The sequence below is a fragment of the Anolis sagrei genome, chromosome 3, assembly GCF_037176765.1.
Source record: "Anolis sagrei isolate rAnoSag1 chromosome 3, rAnoSag1.mat, whole genome shotgun sequence".
NCBI classification, from domain to species: domain Eukaryota; kingdom Metazoa; phylum Chordata; class Lepidosauria; order Squamata; family Dactyloidae; genus Anolis; species Anolis sagrei.
In genome coordinates this window covers 143558559-143574325 of record NC_090023.1, presented here as the reverse complement: position 1 = coordinate 143574325, position 15767 = coordinate 143558559, and the positions used below count along the sequence as shown (strand labels likewise).

Here is a 15767-nt window from a genome sequence, read left to right as displayed (position 1 = left end):
GCAATTACATTCCAAATCCTCAGTTTGGGGTGTGAACAATGTTCTTATTTTTTGGTAAACTACTGCTGAAGAGTTAAATCATTAATTTTTCGAATGAAAAGTTCCAATTCATAAACAAAATCTCCATCACACCTTGTAATGACCACAGCATTGCTTTGGCACTGTTTCTGCTTAAGCAATTGTTGTAAGAACTACTCAAGACGTCTTTTAAGAAATATGGATGTGCTTTAGGCACCAGCCTAATGCATAAAATACAGGTAAAAATGAATCCATCATATATGTCAAATCTTTTATACTATCCAGAAAAACATAGTGACACTAAAGTGCCAATAACGGTGTAGATATTGCTTAGGTTTAACTAAATCACTTATTAGCCTCAATGGCATTTGGTCACAACTAACATTTTCTCTGGTTTTGGTCAATAGCACATTAAGACACATTTGGATGGATTCAAATACACAGTTTAAAATTAGAATCAAAAATAACTTGCACAGTATATTTCAATAGAGCACTATAAAAGAATTTTTATTTTTTGTTTTTCTTTTTTATTGCCTTCAACATTACAATATCTTGCTAGCACTTAGTTTCCATTGGTGCTCATACTTATACACACTTCATTTCCATGTAACATTACTGCACTTTCTCTTTGTATACATCCTTCTCTTTAAAAAAAGGGGGGGGGAGATAGATGACCTCTGGTTATCCCAATTTTGTCACAAAGAAAGTTAGTATCATACACTTCACCCTCTAGACCAGTGGTTCTCAACCTGTGGGGTCCCAGGTGTTTTGGCCTACAAGTCCCAGAAATCTCATGCGGTTTAGCAGCTGTTAGGATTTCTGGGAGTTGAGGGCCAAAACATCTTGAGTTCCACAGATTGAGAACCACTGCTCTAGATCTCTCTATGCTAGTTCTTTTCTCATATTACAACAAAAATCTTTAATTTATTCTTCAAAACTCAGAATTGACACGTCCTTCTCTTCTTCATGCAAAAAGTGAATGAAAAAATCTCAGGTTTTAGCTGGATGTTTCCCCTAAATTTTTCTGGATCACTGTGTATTTGAATCCAGCATTTCTTGGCATGTTTACATGTCCACCATATGATAGAAGAACTCCACTTGTTGTTTCTAACAAATATTGGAGCTCTTTTTATATATCTCAGGTGTTATATACCACCGATACATCATTTTATAGAAATTCTCTTTCAAGTTATAGCATAAAGTGAATTGTAATCTTTTATTACACATTTTCTCCCATTGTTCCAACATTATATTGTGCCCAATATTTTGTGCCCACTTTAACTTGCTCATCTGCCATTTCCCATTTCACTAACATTTTATACATCGCACATGTAACTCAAATTCCAATTTGCTTATTTCAAAACCAATTGACTGCTTCTCTTGTCTGAATCTTTCCATTAACTGTAAATTAAAAAAAAACACTGGACGTCAAAACCCTCTGCAATTAATTGTTCTCATTTTAATTCTATATTCTCAGTGTACATTTTCTCTGAGATCTTGATATGTTAACCATTTCTTCTTACCTTTTGTCTCTTTTCTACAAAATGCTTCTTGCGCAAATACCCACCCTGGGATCTTCGGCATAAAATTGAATTATATCTTTCCCATATTTGTGTTAAAGCGTGTCTATCATAATGGTTTTTGCAATCCACACTCACTTTCACTCTATCATACCACATATATCCATGCCAACCATATCTCAGATCATGTTCCTCCAGTGTTAACATCCTGATATTGCTCAATAAAACCCAATCTTATAAAATACTTTCTCAATGCATTTGTCCACAGGTCCACAACGTTGTAGGCACAACATTTGACCTACCTTTCATTTTCTAACATCTGTTTGCAAAGTCCATGTAATTCTTTAATTTTCCTTTTTTCCTCAAAACAAATGCTCGAATTCTCCTTTTTCTGAAAAATATATGAATGCCAAAAAAGCACAACACTCATGAGTAACCCTATAAATTACAAGCCAGCAAAAGTATGAAATGGAGATAATACTGTAAAAAGACGCTTAATTATCACACTTCTAGAAAAAAAAACTTATTCTGCACATGGATTCAACACAATTACCCCTAATAAAGTTCCCTGTGAACACTGCACTTTTTATTTTAAGAAAGCTTCCATATTAATGTACAATTAATCAAACAAGTTTTATAAGTTAGCATATGATACTCAACACTGAAGAATTAATAGTACAGATGTTTGCAGAACACTCAGTTTGACCTTTTAAATGTTCCTGTAATCTCTAGATTTTGTCCAGGTTTCTTCTAAGTTGCTCCTCCTTTGTCATATATTTCTCATTAACTACTTATCACATCTGGGAGGTGCTTCAAGAACAACAATTTGATGGTTTCCTAATTCCAACCTGTTCTTTTAAAGTGTTCCAAACAGAACTTAAAGAAGTTTACAGCAATTGTTACTGGTTTGTTTAGCCAACTGACATATTTTTCTGTATATTAAATTGATGTGCAAGTGAGTTTACATTTCAAAATCAGAAGTATACATTTGCATCATATTCTATGGTAGCATCCTTTGCTTAGGATGTGATAGCTGTCAAGGCAGATATATAATTTTGTGAAGAAAATCCCCACAAATAAGAAAAACATGCAGATAAATGCCACTGTAAACTGAGGAAGAAATCTGAAATGGAGCTTGATGTTAAGGGGTGGCATATTGAGAAGCACAAAGCAGAACTATGTTGGGATATGTGGAACTAGAAAGTTAGTATGATGTAATATTTGTGTGCTAGATTATGACCACAATTCAAACACGGCCATGGAAACCCACTGGGTAACTTTGGGCAGGTCACAGTCTCAGTCTCAGAGGCAACCACCACCTCATTGTACAAACCTTGCCAAAAAATCCTTGGACGGGGTCATCTTAGGGTTGTCATAAGTCAGAAACAATTTGAACAAACACAGCATCAACAACTGCTCCAACTGGTGGGACCTTATTTAAAGCAGCCGTTGTGGCATGAATCTTATTGAAAAACAAAACTCTGATGAGAACACACAGCAGTAACAACACACTGCTTATAGCCATACATATTGTAAACAAAATAATTTGGGTACTTTTCAATCAGAAAAAATATATTTCAGCTGAATTTTTAATTTTTTTTGTAAGAAGTTGGAAGATAGGTGACATGAAAAATAAATAAACAAACAGGAGCCTAGATTACCAAGCTCCCGTGCCTTAGCAATTACAGCTGATCTTTTATCTCAAATGGTTCTCAGTGTATTTTCTTCTGGTCTGCGAGAATCAGCACCAGTTTTAAAACCAAATAGAGGACAGTTCTATAGAGTTTTAAAGTTATTCATTGCACCAAAATCAACCCTACTGTATCTTTTATGAATGACATTGTGTCACACTGCTGCTTAAAGTCTGTGGGATTCAGTCCCTATCAATGTGTTGATGGGTGAGGTTCCTTCCACAGGAAAAAGTTTGAACATATGCAAGTGTGCTAGTAGCTGCACAGTTGGGATGAGAGAGCCTGAGTTTCCACAACGATGCACGGAGGAGGAGAAATGACAAATGGGAGGGAACCTATTGGCCTAAGCACAACCATCAGCACCTGCACAAAAGTGGCATGTTAACTCCATGAGCAACATTATTCCTATGCAGTCAAGCCCTTGTTAGCTCTACAGAGAGCAAAAATCTAGGCACTCCAGTTGTGCTTTGTACTTCTGATTCTAAATGGCATATTCAGAACACTTCACAGAGTTGATTTATCTAATTTGAGAGATGCATTTTTCTTTTCTTGAGACATTAGCTTATTTTTTCTTTTTAGCAAAGCTTTCACTATGATTCATCTCCCCCTTGGCTAAACCTGCTATTTGTGGCAGCAATGTTTCCAGTGGAATAATACTACAGTACGGTTGGTTAGAACAGCAAAAGAAAAAAGTTACATTTCACAATTACAGCTTAAAACAGCTCCCCATCCCACACTAATCTGCAATGCCATCTGAGCATATTATGGTTCTCTACAAGCAAAGCTTTCTGTCATTAAAAAGCTGCAGGCATGCTTGTATAGAATGCACAGTACTTTTTTGCACAACAAAGAACAGGAGGTGGATTCAAACATGTACGAAGTGATGACTTACTGGAGTGGGCCATGTACCTATTTAATATGCTGGCCAGGGGAACATAGGAACAAATGGGCCTGCCTGTCAGACCATTGGTCCATCTAGTTCAGTATTGTATCCATTGACAGGTCCATCTAGTATTTCAGATATGACAACCTTGGGCAAATAATCCTGAGGAAGGCACTGGCAAATCCCCCCCCCCCCCCGAACAAAGTCTGCCAAGAAATCCCCAGGAAAAGGTTGGCCCCTTGAGTCATCATAGGCCAGACATTATTTGAAAGCACGCAACAATAACAATAGGGCCTTAATTGGAGATGCCTTGAACCCTTTCGTACAAAAATGTGCTCTACTGCTGAGTTATGGGATTCCCCAACCAAGCAGGAATAATAAATTTAAATGGCTAAGAAAACACTATGAAATTCTTGATGTTGACATATGTGTTACTTGAAGGCATATAGGCATACAATCATTTTCTATTTTACTAACAAAGTTGTTTTAGATTACTGTGTGAATTATCCTGTCTGCAGTGCAGAAAAGTGACACATATATTTGATCAAATAAATACATTAATATAAATCCACAGCCAACAATTTATACCTGCTCCAATAAAAAACTCTCCTCCCCAAAGTTGGTTGACTTCTCTTTTTTCGTGCCATATACATATTTTACTCATGCCTTGGAAGGTAAACAAATAAGATGGGGGGGGGGGGGAGAGATCAAAATGTCCAAAACAGTATGGGTAACATCCTTGTGTGATGCATTTAGCACAGTGACACAATTCAGCAGACTCTAAATACATTCAGGCACCTGCCCATAGCACTCAGGATACATTACTGCACCACATCTAGCTGCTAACTTTCCTTTTCTGAAGTAAGAGGTGGAACATAAGGGTTTTGTAATGCTATGATTCTCTTGACAATCAAGCTTCATGGTGGTGGCAAGGAAACCTGAATACTACTTATTGCCCACTCTTCAGTTAGAAATATCACTTAAAAAATGAAGCCTAAAATCAGGAGAGATATAAGAAATGTGGATAAGTGTTTAGTCACTTGCCTAGCACAAACTGTTAAGGACTGTCATCAAGGAAAGACTAGGAATTCCACAGGTGGAGGAGAAAGAGATGTACCCTCCCCATTGGGATGTGGGAGAAGGAACAGAGCTATGACCTGCCTGGTTCCTTATAGAGTAGTAAAATATTCTGCAGTCTACTAAATTCTATGGACTTATATACCATGCTAAGTAGCATAAAAACCAACAACAAAGATACATCAGGTTGGCTTTACACATTTGGAAAATAAGGCCTTCATTTCAGTGTTGAAACACTGTCAAAATCAGTTCATCCTTCCTGGCAAAATCTTTCCACAATGAGGACCTTAATGTAGAGAAGGTTCCATCCCCAACACAGATGGTTTAAGCATCCACTGGGATCTCTACTGAAGATCTTGTTTCAAGGGCAGGCACATGTGAAGATAAACTATTTCCACAAGAACCAAGCAAAGAAGTTGGATTTCTCTCTCTCTCATAAACACACACACACACCAAATAGCATAAAGTAGGTTATCTAAGGCAAAATCTGGCTGTAATTATATAATACTGACATGATAAATGCATCTTACATTCCAGTTATGTCTCCTCTCAAATGCATGCCAATATTTCAATAATCATTGGCTAAGGTCAAAATGGAGATCATATCTTATTTGTTTGCTATGATGAAAAAAGGTTTCCTTCCTACATACATCCTTTCACTAATGTAGGCTACGATTTAGATTTAACTCTTTTATCTATTTCTAACTGTTCTACAGAAAAATCCGAATTGTGTCAGTTTCCATGTCATGCATGCAGACTGACCCCATCAGCTGCTGAATATACACATATGGAATGAGAGGGTGAATGGAAGACCTGAAGTACCAGCTAAACTGTGTATTGTTCAAATCTAGAGTTAGCCTGAACTCCCACAATTTCTAACCATCTTCCCTTAATTAAAGCTCTGGAACAGGGCTGATTCACAAAAAACCTTCAAAGCCTGACATATTGGCAAACAATACTAGGCCATACTGGGTCTTCTGACTTCTACCTCCATGTTAAACATGAAATGTTTGCTTCACTTCTATTTAAATAAATAAATAAATAAAAATTGCGGTATCAATCTTCACTCACAAGATATAAATAATTACAAACAGAAGAACTTCAAAACAATTATAGATCTTTTAAGACAAAAATTATGCTGACTGTGAAAAGTTTCTCAGAAAAGGAATGAATGGTACTGCACACACTATTGGTGGCTCTGAAGTAATTAAATACCCAAATTTTGTTTTGCAACTTTAATATGAAACTGAAATACCTAATTTTACTCCGAAACAATTCAAGGATAAATTGTAATAGCCATAATAATAATAATAATAATAATAATAATATCCACCTTTATTTATATACACCACTCTATCTCCCCTAGGGGACTCAGGGCAGTTTTCACAAAGCAAACACAAAACATACAAAGTAGCCATTTAAAAATATAGACATAATCATTAACGCAATCCTATACATTAAAACAAACTGATTCCAACATTATTCCATTGTGCAAAATAGGTTACCAATGTGGGCCTAGACAATTTGAAAGGGCTGGCTGGGGCTCGTGTGGTAGTAATATATGCCGGGGAATGAGTAAAGTGCAGAGAGTGGTACAACTAAGCAAACTAGTAATTCTGTTTTTCCATATAATTATTTTGTTATCTCCATGAATGTTTGATGTTGTTGTTGTTTTTAAGTTACTCCTTGCATTTGCCAAAATTATATTTAAAAACACTTAGGAAGCATCTCCATGACGTCTGTGTATCATATAAATCATATAAATGTGACATATCCCTCCCCAGTTCAGTTTTCTTTACCCTCCTTCCTACATATTAGGAAAAATGAACAACAACCAAAAGTGACCATAGCAATATTTGCTCATAATAATTTGATCTTTAAATAGATTTCAATTTCAGATTCATTAAAATATTCTGGAATGGTTCTTTTGGTATTCTTGCAAAGTTAATGAAAGGCTCTATTATTATTATTATTATTATTATTATTATTGGTTATGGTGTTTTGGGAACTTTTGGGAAAGTTATACTTCTCATTCCCACATGTAATTTTTGCTGAAGCAAAGGGAGGCCTTAAAAAACCCCACACTCAGTTCATAAACCATTTGCTTTGCGGAGAAATGTCTATAAAGCAGCATTAAAAATTAAAGAAATGATCATTCGGCTATCTAATTTTAGAAACTAAAGTGACATCCCTGGAGAAAACAGCAACACTGGATTCCAATTACAGATTTATTATCCCTTATCTAAAATACTTGGGACAAGAAGTGCTTTGGATTTTTCCAAATTTTGGAATACATATATTTCCATATACATACAATTTAATATTCTGGAAATCGAACATAATTCTAAATCTGATATTAATTTATATTTAATTTATATTTAATTTATATAGTCATATCCTGAAGCTAATTTTATACAATATTTTAAAATATTTTGGTGTAACAAAGTTAAGGGATAAGGGATACTCAACCTCTACTACTTCTTAAAGCCACCAGAAAATTCCTAATATTATGACAACTGAGTGATTCCTATTTTCTCAAAACATATGTAACTAATTGAAGAGAAACTGAAATATAAATGAAGAAAATGAAATATAAATGAAGAACTTTTATTGTCTGTTTAACAGTAACCACCTCCATTACATAGAGTAAAAAAAAACACATTATCATTTATCATCACAGGAAGGGGTATCTTCATTGTGTTCTTACTACGAAATTCTACTTGTAATGTGGCTACATGATCTTAACTTGTAACTCTGAGGAAAATGAGTCAAAAGTCAAGTGAAACACAATCAAAATGCAATAGTGAGCTGAGAACAACAAGGTATGGAAAGTCTGTTGACACCATGCTTCAACCCACAGAGAACTGCCTGATAAGTATGTACAAGTGGAAAGAACAAGTACTTCTAGAGGCAATGAACACCCACTACCAATGTAAATCTGATAGATGCTCCAATCCAGGAGTGCTAAAGGCACACATTCCTTTAGCACTCCTGAATCTCAGTGTTTAGTGCTTATACTTCTGTTTACTCTTTCATATCTGGAAAACCCCAAGGGATGGCAGCCTTTTTTAGAGCTATGTTAACAGTTAATTAATTAGAAACAGCTATTCCAATTACTCCTTTTTAGAACTTGTTGACACTATATGTGGTTGATAAGAATATCCAAAGCCGTTTTAGCAGCTATTACTTTAGAATTGTTATCTTGAATCTATATCCCCTATAACACGCTCACAAAGAAGTCCAGCTTATCTTGTTGCAAACTAGGAAACTCAAAATTCCACTTCACACAACTAGATTCAAAATTCTGCAAATGTATTGTGGGCATGTATTTCTAAAATGCCTCTGGACTGATTCTTCCCTCATGATACACAATACTTTTTGATTCAATGTGATAAGTAACTAAGTAAAAGAATAAGCACAGGAATCCCAGGCTCAACTCCTGTGTCTTAACGGCAAATCCAAGCCCATGCAAGGCCACCGATACCAGGAGCTGGAATGCCTCCAGAGATTTTGAAGCGATTAATAAAATTTTCTCCTGGTTTCCCTCCCTCTCCCCTCAAAACCAATATGATTATATATTTATATTCTTATCAGATCTAAACTCTCTTCTATTTTAAGAAAATAAGCTTTGTAAGCACATAAATTTCACTCATTTGGATCTCTGTGGGAAACAACCTTAGTTTTGTTCGAACAACATTTAATACTAAACAGAGCAGAAAAACACTGCATTAAAGCATTTGATTCATCGGTCTTAATACACATCTACTCAGAAGTACAATTCATCTCATTCAATAGGATTGAATCCCAGGTAATTGTGTACAAGATTGCAGCCTTGGTTTATGCTAGTTGGGAGGAAAGAGAATGAGCTCAAAATAATAACCATCACCTTAAAAAAAAAGCAGTCATTTCTTCTAAGCGTAAGCATTATTTTCACAACCATGCAAAAAATTACAGCAAAAAATAATTTAGCAGAGATGACAGTGTATACCCTACAAATAACAATCTCCATTTCAAACAGATTCCAAACAAAATTTTAGCTAAATCTGAAAATGGCAGCCGGCAATACACTGTAAAAAGTACATGTTCCAAACAATATTTGATGTAATCATTTGGCTAGTATGAAAGCAAATATCTAAGCTATCTTATCACTCTCCATTCACTTTGCTCCCCTTGTATGAGATGTCTTTATTGCTCCTGTTTTAACACAAGATGAACTTATTTTAACCTGTGAACAAAAAATGAAGGTGACCTGCATATGCAGAGGCAACGTCTAAGACAAGCATGTAACTGACTGTGCAGTGTTTATCGCTATATATTTACTCATAATGCTACATAGAACCAGTGCAGAGTAATGTTTTGAGCACTGGACTTAGACACTAGAGAACAAGTTTTAAATCCCCACTAAACCACAGAAGCCCACTGAGTAATCATGGGCACATTATTTCAGATTCAGGGAAAGGATATGATAAACTCCCTGTTAAAAAATCTTGCCAAGCACACCCTGTGACAGGATCATCTTAAGTGTCACCAAAGATCTGAAATGGCTTGATGACACACAACAAGAAACATGTTAAATACATAGCAGTGAACACTGAGGAGTTATATTCTTGTCTTACACTGATTCTGTAAATATACATGGTTTTTCATTCTTGTTTTTTATTGTTATTGTTTTAACTTGTTTTACTAACTTACTTACCCCATGGTTTTTTAGTTCAACAGTTCACAGAAGTCAAAATGTATTTCCACATGAGAGTGGGAAAATGGTTTTGCACAATAAGTGCCAGCCTTCCTTCTGGGAGATGCTGGGCACTAGGCACATTATCTTGCATACAGTTTTGTACTGGGTTGTGATTCTGCAAGTCTTGATCTAGTATCCTTGCCAGGCAGCAAGCTATTAATTGCACTGCTGCTGTCATTCAAAAGGATCAGAGGCCGTAGTACAGGAGAGAAAGTAGAAGTGGTTGGCGCTTGTTTTAGGTTCTCCCAGGATGAACATGCTCTCATTCTTCAATTCTCTTCTCAAAGAAGGAAACTGCTCCCTTTTGATAAGAGTTGAGCTACAGTCCTCCTGCTGACTCATGGTTTAGTTGATCTAGGACAGGGGTCCTCAAACTAAGGCCCGGGGGCCGGATGCGGTCCTCCAAGGTCATTTACCCGGCCCTCGCTCAGGGTCAACCTAAGTCTGAAACGACTTGAAAGCACATAACAACAACAACCCTATATCATCAGCCAAAAGCAGGCCCACATTTCCCATTGAAATACTAATAAGTTTATATTTGTTAACATTGTTCTTCATTTTAATTATTGTATTGTTTTTAAGTGTTTTTTACACTACAAATAAGATATGTGCAGTGTGCATAGGAATTTATGTTCAAATTATAATCCGGCCCTCCAACAGTTTGAGGGACTGTGACCTGGCCCTCTGTTTAAAAAGTTTGTGGATCCCTGATCTAGGATTTGGGCATTGATTTTGTTTTACTAAAATGTTAAGACATACACATGACTATATGCAGTAATTATACACTAAGACATTTTCATCACTTTCTGTATTATTGTGCAGAAAACACACTCGTTAAGACATTTGATTTTAAGTGACTGTTTTCATGGTTATTTAAATTACTTTAAACCAGTCATGGCCTACACAATAAAGTGTACCCATTTGGTTTGTGCGTAACAAGGAACATGTGAAGGGATAGGATTGTGCTGTGTACCACACCACAAGACTCCAAGTTACCTTGCTAAGTCTACCTCCAAATTTTACATGGACTGTCAAAGCTGATGTGGCTTTCATCCCCATCTCCGCCCCTACAAATTTCTACTGCATGTCTAGAGAAGGTTTGCGCAAGGTTAAAATTGGCTACAATTGAGATTGCTTTAAATCAGCCATTGGCCATATCATGTACATATCTAAACTCCTCCAAAGAAAAAGTATTTAAAAACAACCTGACTAGTAGCCGCAGGTGAGGAATTCTACCGAGATGACAGCACAGAATTCCTAGCAGTCAGTATAACAGCAAGCAAATAAGTGCCTATCCTTCAATATTATCCCTTCTCTTCCAGGTTGCTTGATTGAAAACATTTTCAACTGTGATGGAGAGGCACTGAGTCTGCATTTCCATGCTATCTGCCTAGGTTACTTTCAAAATCAGACTAAAAGCTTTTTTGGGTTTACTTATAAAATTATTTCCATACTTAAGGCTATATTCAACTGTTGACTCCAGAGTAGACTCACAGAAATTAATTTACTGAACTTAAACAAATGTTGCTTTAAAAGTCATATTTATTAGTGTAGTTGGGTCTAGCAACCAGATTTATTCCATAGTTTTTGTTCCACTAGTTCTGGTATCTGAGGGATAATTTCACCTGGCAGGAAAAATGTCTGCTATATCACAAAAATGCTCTGATACCTAGAATCAAGCATTTTATCGATCAATACAAAGTGCAATATCGTGAAAGTAGTGCTAGGAAATCACTGATTAGATATAGCTGTTCGAAAGCACATCAGATAAGTAGCACATTTCACTGTTCAAAAACAATTGCCAGTAGGTTAACCCACTTGTTCTTAATGATTCTAATAAGGATTGCCTCAGGGTTTTATTAAAGAAACAAAATGAGTCTCAAAAGCCCAGTACCTCTGTCTCCACCTGCTCTGCAAACAAGATCAGTTTCAAAATTACACCATGATCAAATGATGCCTCAGTTACTCAACAGGCCAGAACGGAATTACCACAAATAATGTAAGCCTCATGTAAGAACAGGACATGCTGTTACAATGGACAGCTGATCCCTGAACTCAAGAATAGGAATCTATGCTGGGACACAGAATGTGGCTGGGAATGAGAATGTAACTATGAAGTCTTTAACATTTATTTTATTTATTTAAAAGTTTTATATACCGACCATCTCACCTCTCTTGAGGGACTCAGACCGGTTTCCAACCATAAAATACATACAGTCAGTCAGTCCACGTATCCATCTCAACAGCACTTATCAAGCGGAAGTCTCTTCTCTTCCTATTCAGGCTGCAACTAACAACAAAGATTTCTTGCAGATAACATCATAGTCCCAAGATTTCAAGCAAATTTGAACAGACATAGATGCCGCAGTTCAACATAAGCTTCAGGATATTAAAACTTCTAATGTGTAACAAAGAACTTATATTTCTGCCTCATTCAGTCTTTCATGAGGGAAAACTAACTTTGGTAGACTGCACTCTATATTTCACCTGAAAACAGAACTACAGGAGTATGTTCCACTCAAATTCGCAACATGTAATATAGTATTTCTTTTGTTTATAGCACATATCCATCAACATTTTAGTAGTGGTACAGGAGCATTTTGAAAAGGAAAAAACTACACCTTATCACTTCCATGTCAAAGAAGAATAGAAAACACATTTAACAGGAGAACAAAAATATTTCATACCTAAGGGAAGTAAGACCCTCTTATCCATGGATAGCATGCTTCTAGACCCCGAGGGTACTTAAAACCATGGATATTATCAAATCCTATATGTTCAAACCACAGACGACTTCTTAAATGCAACCCACTAAGTCTAAGCAGTCAACTATAGACTGAAATGATAAGATTTGGTGCAAAGTTAAAGGAACTTTGGTAACAACACTTCCCATCTTTTTTCCTCATCTGCTGCTGAGCCATTCCCAACTTTCTTTTCATTGCTTCTTCAGATGTTTGAATGTGGGGAGGTCAACTTTCAAGTATATAATACAATATAGAGAATTAGAAGATAGTCACAAGCACTTCTGGGAATGGTGGCTGCAGATAAATCAAACCACAGATGTGGCCCTATGGATAAAAGGGATTGTCAAATGGCAAGGCAGCCTCTAGATCAGTGGTTCTCAACCTGTGGGTCCCCAAGTGTTTTGGCCTACAACTCCCAGAAAGCCCAGCCAGTTTACCAGCTGTTAGGATTTCTGGGAGTTGAAGGTCAAAACATCTGGGGACCCACAGGTTGAGAACCACTGCTTTAGAAATTACTTAGGACTGTTTTTCAGACTCAAGACCTTGTCACTGCTCTTGATATTAACAAAATTCACAGGAAAGTTGCTAGGCGGGAGCTTCCTATATAGCACTATTAATTGTGTTCAGAAACAAACTGGCATTTTAAAACTGTTCAAAGGGGTCCTTTTAAGTATGCATCCAAATGACGTGCAAAAACATATGAAAACACATATTCAGCAGTTTCATTTAAATCTGAGTAACAGGCAGCTACTAATGTGTATTCCTGTAACATGGACACAACTTGGGAGTCATGAAATAAGTCTCTGATACAACTGCAGAAACAGCAGGGCCTGAAGAAACCTTGTAGAGTTTTGGAGAAGAATTAGACTAACCTACGTTCTGCTCAGTAACTTGGCAGTGTAATTTCCATTTACATCAAACATTTTGTCGTTGCAATTCACCTGCATCAGAGCAACTGTTCCTGGAGTCTGAGAGTATATGCAAATTTCTCTAAAGTCCAAGTCTAGTCATGAGTTTTAGAAATAAATGTGGAGGAATTTGCAGCTTCAGACAAATTCACTGAAGAGACTCTCCAAGTAGGCATTCTGCCCCACGTCTACACCCAAAGGGACACAGCTCAGTAAGCGCAGGTTAATCCTTTGCATGTCCATTTTACACTGAAATCTAATAGGTAACATCCTTTGCCCTTGAGAGCTGTTGCCAGCCAAATCAGACCACACTGGAACCCAACTCATCTCATCCAATACAAAGCAGGTTCACAAACTTACAAAATGCCCTTTAGCACTCAGTAAAAAAAAAAAAAATTCCAGACACGTATGTGGCCTGGATACGAGCTAGCAAACGTATTGGGAGCAGCAACTTCATCTGAAGATGGAACACCTAATTTTTTCCCTAGCTGCTCTAATGGTTAGGACTCTCCAGAGCAGCAAATGGGTTCAAATTGTAGGGAGAGAGAGATTTCAAATAAACACTATGAAGAAAATCCTGCCAGTAAGACATCAGACATGGACTGCCCCAGAGATGGGGGAGCTGTCCTCCTTTGCAGTTTTTGTAACATTTGGAGGAAATGTCTTTAAGTGGCAAAAATGTTTTGACAACTTCTGCTGCTTATCTATTGATACTATTTCCACTACTGAAATTAAAAATCAGTTTTCGGTATTAATCTCAATATATTAATCTCAGAGCAACTGAAACCACTACTTGTTAAACAAAGAAGTATTTTCATTCTCCATCTCTACATAATTTAAACTCACTGTTACCACTAGGCCTTATATTGCTCACTCTCTGTGAGCAACTGCCTCAGGAGAGCAAGGCAAATTGGCGAGATTGTGCTCAAATGTGGCCAACACACTATTCCTCTGATATAGGTATAGATAATATTTCTAAAAAGCAATAGCATCATCCACCTTGCTGCCACCATACCTGCTAAAATTTAAATTTAAATCTAACTGCACTCAAAAGTTAGATTTAAAGGAAAAGTTCACAGCTCATTTTACAGCTCTGTCCTAACTCTTAACTGCAGCAATATCTCTCTGGTCCAATATTTGTAAGTGGAGTAAGAAATTGACTACACCAGATGTTTCTGAAAAATTCAGTTTCACTACTAGGAGAAACTAGATACATGAATGAACACACTGTGTTTTTTTTAATGAAACAGCTTTGCAGATAGCGAAGGAGTCTAGACTTGGCTACATGTATGGATATACAGATAAGCTCTCATCTTTCACTAGAAAGGATATTTTCTTGTGTGCACATCAAGAACCAAAACAGTTGTTTCAAAGAGTAAGCTGTTTCATCTTGAACAGTCTATACATATAGCATACATGAAAGGAAAAATAGCAAAAAGCAACTTACAAGTACAGCAAAAATCCATAAAAAAAATGCTACAGTGAACCCTACAACCCATGAAAAATGCTACAGTGAACTAAAAATGTTTTTTTTAAAATGTATGGCACTGTGGAGAGTCCAGAAAGTTATAGGCTCCTTTCGCAAGGCTCTCTCTCACATCAAATTACTTATTTCCTGCACAAACAGTACAACAGAGGAAGCATTATAGCGCACTTCCCTCAGCAATGTTCTTTTTATTTGAACAGTTGAGTCTAAATATATTCTATTCTGCGTCAGGTAAAAAGGTTATTTCCTTTGAACATGCCAAAAATTAGAAGACAAACTGTTTCTATATGCAGTATATGCATTAAGTTTAAAGGCTGAATAAGCTAAAAAGAAATTGATGTTCTGATGTCTGAGCGACCCAGCAAGAACAGGCAAATACTTAAGCAGATTTGTATGCATAATTAAGGACATGGCGGGAAAAGCCTCCAAATGAAGCTGCATCACACAATCGAACAGACTCTAATGAATTACAAAATCCCAAAGGGAAGGAAGATCAGCAAGAACCCCTTGCTGGTTACAGTGGCATCCATTATGTATGTTCTCAGAGGACAGAATTAGGTAAATATGAAACTGGATGTGTGTATGAGCACATGCATATTTGTCACTTAAATATCAGCAATGTGCTAAAAAAAATTTTTGAGAAAATTTAGTTTTAATTAAAAATGCTGCAGCATATAAAAACAACCCTCCATACATATAAAG

At 36.5% G+C, this 15767-nt stretch overlaps 1 protein-coding gene across 5 annotated transcripts in view; it reads right to left on the bottom strand.

Annotated features, from left to right (window-relative positions):
- Window positions 1-15767, bottom strand: part of CTBP1 (C-terminal binding protein 1) — a 51578-nt gene that overhangs the window by 23752 nt on the left and 12059 nt on the right. For 2 of the 5 annotated variants that reach the window (XM_060769282.2, XM_060769281.2), the window contains exon 2: window positions 1841-1929. The exons of the other annotated variants lie outside the window; for them this stretch is intronic. Coding sequence is in view for 1 of the 2 variants with exons in the window: in XM_060769281.2 (XP_060625264.2) it covers window positions 1841-1847 (7 nt within the window). In the remaining variant the exon portion in view is untranslated. The remainder of the gene's footprint in view (window positions 1-1840; window positions 1930-15767) is intronic. 5 annotated transcript variants of the gene reach the window in all.